The sequence below is a fragment of the Histoplasma capsulatum genome, genomic scaffold (genome assembly GCF_000149585.1).
Source record: "Histoplasma capsulatum NAm1 scaffold_5 genomic scaffold, whole genome shotgun sequence".
NCBI classification, from domain to species: domain Eukaryota; kingdom Fungi; phylum Ascomycota; class Eurotiomycetes; order Onygenales; family Ajellomycetaceae; genus Histoplasma; species Histoplasma mississippiense.
Window position 1 is genome coordinate 1,869,498 of NW_001813978.1, and position 5,061 is coordinate 1,874,558.

The window sequence follows — 5,061 nt, forward strand, 5'->3', positions numbered from 1 at the left end:
ACCAGTTTGTAATATTTGCGTCAGTTTCAGGGACTTGAATTCCCATTTATGCAGGAAATTGGAGGAAATATCAGCATGATAACCGCAATGAAAGTATTCTTCATGAAATGCAGCTTTCCCTCACATTCTGCACACTTTTGTTCTCCTGTTGCTGTGCCTCTAATTTCTCACGGGCTTGTACAATCTCTTGGAGTTCTGTGGTGGCGTAAGAATGGACTCTTAGAAGGTATCTTTAAGAGAGGGGTATGCTGTAACGGACCTGTTTCGAGTTTCTGGTACTCATCACTGAGGATCTGGAGCTGTTTATGTGGATCAGCCATGGTACCTATATGGAGGGATGTTGTATGTTGATATTATTGTCGAACTAGGGTTTGTTTAGGTGTGCGTTCAAAAGAGGGATGTTGTCAAACTTAACTTACCCACATCTCGATGGCAACGGCACTAGCGCGGAGCCTCCACATTCAACCCACCGGCATCCCATCCAACAGCTTTCACCTCACAACAACAGTCCCTGTTCTCTCACATATAATAAAGGTTGGCAGCCAAAGTTACGAAATATCTCCAGTTTCTTCAAATACAAGTTTTGTGCCACGTCTGACTGCCATTCCGCTTCCCGGTCCCTCTTTTGTTTTGCTCGCGTGGGGTTTCTCCCAGGAGGGGGAACGTCGAATCGGGTATCAAGTCATTCAGTTAGTTCTAGCAAGTCAACTAGAATTACAGGTATAATATACCACCATGAGCAATACAGATTTCCTCGGACGGGCTATAGATACCGTGAAAAAGGCCATCGAACATGATAACGCTGGCGAATATGAGAAAGCTTACCAGACGTACTATTCTGCTCTCGAGCTGTTCATGCTCGCTTTAAAATGGGAAAAGAACCCAAAATCGAAAGAGATGATTCGAGCAAAAACTGGAGAATATATGGAAAGGGCTGAAAAACTGAAGAACCACCTGGCCCGGGAACGATAATCGGAAAAAACCCAGTGCTGTAGGGGCGAATGGGAAAGTTGCACATGGTAGTGGGAAAGGAGCGTAGGTTTATCACCGACCCTTAGGCTTGATCTGTTTGGTGCCTCTGGCCTTCCTTGGGGGCCCCTTGTTCACGAATATATGTAGCTGACACTTGATGGCTGAATTAGAAAAGACGACGACGACGAAGATGCCGAAGCGAAAAAGCTGCGGGCTGCCCTGGCTGGATCTATCTTATCTGACAAACCAAATGTTAAGTGGGAGGATGTTGCTGGTCTCGATCAGGCGAAAGAAGCCCTCAAAGAGGCGGTTATTATGCCCATGAAATTCCCCCATCTCTTCACAGGCCACAGACAGCCGTGGAAGGCTATATTACTTTATGGGCCACCGGGAACTGGAAAATCGTACCTCGCCAAGGCAGTAGCTACGGAAGCGAATAGCACGTTTTTCAGTGTGAGCAGTAGTGATTTGGTCTCGAAATGGATGGGTGAAAGTGAAAGGTAAGAGAAAAGTTGCACTAGAACTATTTGTCATGCGGTTTATTGTCGTTGCCCCGGAATTGTCTCTAACTTGAACTTTCAGGCTCGTCAAGCAACTTTTCAATATGGCTCGTGAGAGCAGGCCGGCGATTATATTCATCGATGAGGTGGATGCTCTTTGCGGTCCTCGTGGTGAAGGAGAGTCAGAAGCCTCCCGTCGTATAAAGACAGAATTGCTCGTTCAAATGCAAGGCGTTGGCAAGGATTCTGAAGGAATCTTAGTACTCGGAGCCACAAACATTCCCTGGCAATTAGATATGGCTATCAGGCGACGGTTCCAACGAAGAGTTCACATCGGTCTTCCAGATGTTCGGGCAAGGGTGAAGATGTTCATGCTAAATGTTGGAAGCACACCGTGCCAGCTGACCAATGCGGATTACCGACAACTTGCTGAAATGAGCGAAGGATACTCTGGAAGTGATATCAGCGTAGTCGTTCAAGATGCACTCATGCAACCTATCCGCAAAATTCAAACTGCGACGCATTATAAAAAGGTACATCATCTTCCTCCCCACCATCCCCCTGCCTTCTTAGGCAGAAATAAAGGTGTATTACAAGATCCTAACAGAGCTCATTCAGGTAATTGTGGACGGGCAGGAAAAGCTCACACCATGTTCTCCAGGCGACAATGGGGCCATGGAAATGACATGGGTGGACATCGATTCGGATAAACTCCTCGAGCCACCCCTTCTACTTAGAGATTTCATCAAGGGCGTTGAAGTCTTCGCGCCCCACCGTGAGCGAAGAAGATTTAAAGAAAAATAACGAATGGACCTTGGAGTTCGGTAGTGAGGGGTCGTGATATATATTACATGTTTCTTTTTTAAATCTTCATATAGAGTATAGGTGTTGCTTCTCTTAATGTTTCGAAGCGTCTTTGTCCAATTCTGATGGGCGAATTCTGATGGATTGTTTAGCCCACCTTTTATCTTTACAATCCAGTTCTGTCACTTGACCATTTTGGTATTTCTTTCCTTGGATGGCATATTTATTGAGCGCCTCTGGTTTGGTAGTATTTTTCAGTCCATTTCATGCCTGGGAGACTATGATATTCGCCTACTTTTCTTCTCTTCCCACCCTTTCTTTTTTTGACAATTTGTCCTATTTATTTTTGTCTAAGTATACTTCTCGATTTTGTCTCGGCGGTTGAAAGAGGCGAACCGTTGCCTTTTATCTCCATTCCCCTCTCCATCACCTATCCTTTTTTTCTCACTTCGGCGGGGCGTTACTCATAAAGGGTATTAATAACAAGCGCCGTAGAAAATGTATATGCCATGCCATGCGTCTTATGCAAGAGACAAAAGAAAACCGTGAACAAAGAGAAATTAATCATCAAGAACTACCAATTTGCTTCATATGTATGGATATATAAGGTCTGTTTACCAAGCAGGCAACGCCAATGAAACAACGGTGGTGGAAGAGTATCATATGGAATAAGGAAGACAAACAAGAAAAAGAACAGAGGAAGAGTAATAATGCTCCGCAGAGCGAGAAGCCAAAACCCCATAAACACCGGGCAGAAGGAACCCTCAAGTATTCCGTACATGGCAAAGACTAGAGAATTTCGAACGACTAATACAAATCGAACCCAATCGCCCAAAAATCCAGAAAATTGCAAATCGAACAGAGACATGGAACTAGGCGTAGAAGAAACAAAAATGGGAAGCGTAACACGGAGTATATCAAATACTCTCAGTCAGTCAGAGCTTTCCTTCTCATACTTTCCCTTTTCTTCAATACCTCCCCTTTCGCTTTCCGAAGGCCTTCACCAAGTTTCTTTAATTTCTTCCATTCAGCACTCATCAATTGCATCCGGCAGACAGCCAAGGCCATGCATGCTACAGCTTTAAGTTTTAGACGGGCGTCAAATTTCTTTCGCGGGCTGTTGGGCTTCACCCCCATTTCAGCGATCATTTTGAGGTCGGTTTCGTTACTGTACGTACAAAGGAGGAAGGAAAACATTTCATATTAGCCACGCCTATACTTGAAAAGGAAAGGAGCAAACACAATGAACATGTCTGCCGGACAGGGACGACGTACCATGCAATCCGAACCCGTTCACCCAGCTCCATGAGCCCCTTACTCCACGCAAGATCCTGACGGAATTTCTCCTCCCGGACCAATCGGGCCTTTAACCACATAATCTCTTTCCCTAAACCTTTGATTTCCTTGGCGTGTCGTCCTTTTCGTTCCGAATGTTGCGTCAACTCTTCTAGTAAAGCCTCATATCTGGCCTGTAATGACTCTAGCTCGTGACGAGCTGCGTCTGCTTTCTTAATGGACAGTGCGCGCTCATCACGGACTCTACGGAGATGTGTTCTCAATTCATGAACACGGGTGTCACGCTCGGAAAGGCGTACCGCTAAAGATTCGGCCTCGAGAGTTGATGATTTGAGCAAGTCGTGGAGATCTCTACGCTCTTCTTCGTTTACTGAGGCATGTTGCAATTCGTGATTTTGGGTTTTTATATCTTTCATGGCCCTGTGCATGTCGAGTAGTTGGCTGCGAAGGCTCCGAAGCTCCTCTTGGACTTTAAGTGGCGTCGAAGGGGATACTTTTGGAGAGCTGGTGCTCAGCGCCTTAGCTTTGAGCTCATGATTCTCCCGCTCTAATTCTACGATGCGCGTTTTCAGGTCCCGGATGGAGGCCTTGAGTGTTGATTCACGTTCAAGTGCGTCTCTCTCTTGGCGTCGTGCATCTTCCAGGCTTCGCCGCAGGATTGAGAAGTCGGGTGACGTAGATGCTTCCGCGCGAATAGAAGCCTGATTGTCCAAGAGAGCTTCGAGTTCTTGGGTACGTAGTTCGAGTCGCTCAGCTTTGCTTTTGGCGGCAATGAGTTCGTGATCGCGTTTTTCCGATAAAATGAATAGTCTGTCTTGGAGTTGGTCAATTTCCGCAGAGAGTCGATTCTCCTTCGCCGCTGCCCGTTCGATTTCGTTATCAAGACCGACTTGTAACTTATCTTTGGTTTCCAGTAACGCTCTCTTCTCGTCTCTCAGGCGGTTTAGGTCGTTTTCAAGTCTCACCTTAGATTTTCGAAGATCGATCTTTTCCTGGTCGAGACGGTAAGTATCATCGACCCTGCCTTGAATCTGATTAATCTGACTTGCATTCATCACGTTCGGCTTCCAATTCGGCGGACGACATGCGTAGATATGATTCGATGTTCGCGTAGCTAGCTTGTCTCGAGTACTGTCTCTCTTATAGCTGCTGCACTGTTCTCAATCGAGTACCGATTCTGAGATCCTGCAGCCGCTCATCTCAGCGTAGCTGCATACACATATCATCTCAGCGTGCATTCTCTCTAGTGCTACTCGCTGCACATAATCTCTGACCGCTCATCAGCTCTGCTTCCTTTGGGTTTCTGCAGCTTGGCGTTTTAGACGCAATATCATCATTTAAGCTCTTTGATTTGGCGATTTCAGTAGTTTCTCATTCCTGCAGATGGCGTTGCTTCTCCGTTTTCGAGTTATATTTGGAGATTTTCCTTCTCGTCGGGATAGTGTTGTCCGACGTTCTGTAGTTGGGCTTACCTCGCCTTAATCCAGGA

The 5,061-nt window shown here is 46.1% G+C and overlaps 3 protein-coding genes across 3 annotated transcripts in view; 1 reads left to right on the forward strand and 2 right to left on the reverse strand.

The window, feature by feature from the left end:
• HCAG_05410 (predicted protein) overlaps positions 1–320 on the reverse strand; it is a gene marked incomplete at both ends in the record, with an annotated part of 679 nt that extends 359 nt beyond the window's left edge. The window contains one exon of the mRNA XM_001539893.1: positions 260–320. Within this exon, the coding sequence (XP_001539943.1) occupies positions 260–320 (61 nt within the window). The remainder of the gene's footprint in view (positions 1–259) is intronic.
• Positions 321–735: 415 nt separating this feature from the next.
• HCAG_05411 (vacuolar protein sorting-associated protein VPS4) lies at positions 736–2,276 on the forward strand (the record flags this gene model as incomplete). The annotated part of the gene is made up of 4 exons (XM_001539894.1): positions 736–830; positions 1,143–1,472; positions 1,555–2,005; positions 2,091–2,276. The coding sequence occupies 4 exons, from the start codon at positions 736–738 to the stop codon at positions 2,274–2,276; spliced, it is 1,062 nt and encodes a 353-aa protein (XP_001539944.1).
• Positions 2,277–3,203: 927 nt separating this feature from the next.
• Positions 3,204–4,627, reverse strand: HCAG_05412 (predicted protein; the record flags this gene model as incomplete). The annotated part of the gene is made up of 2 exons (XM_001539895.1): positions 3,204–3,444; positions 3,552–4,627. 2 exons carry the CDS (start codon positions 4,625–4,627, stop codon positions 3,204–3,206), a joined length of 1,317 nt encoding a protein of 438 aa, XP_001539945.1.
• Positions 4,628–5,061: the final 434 nt, after the last annotated feature.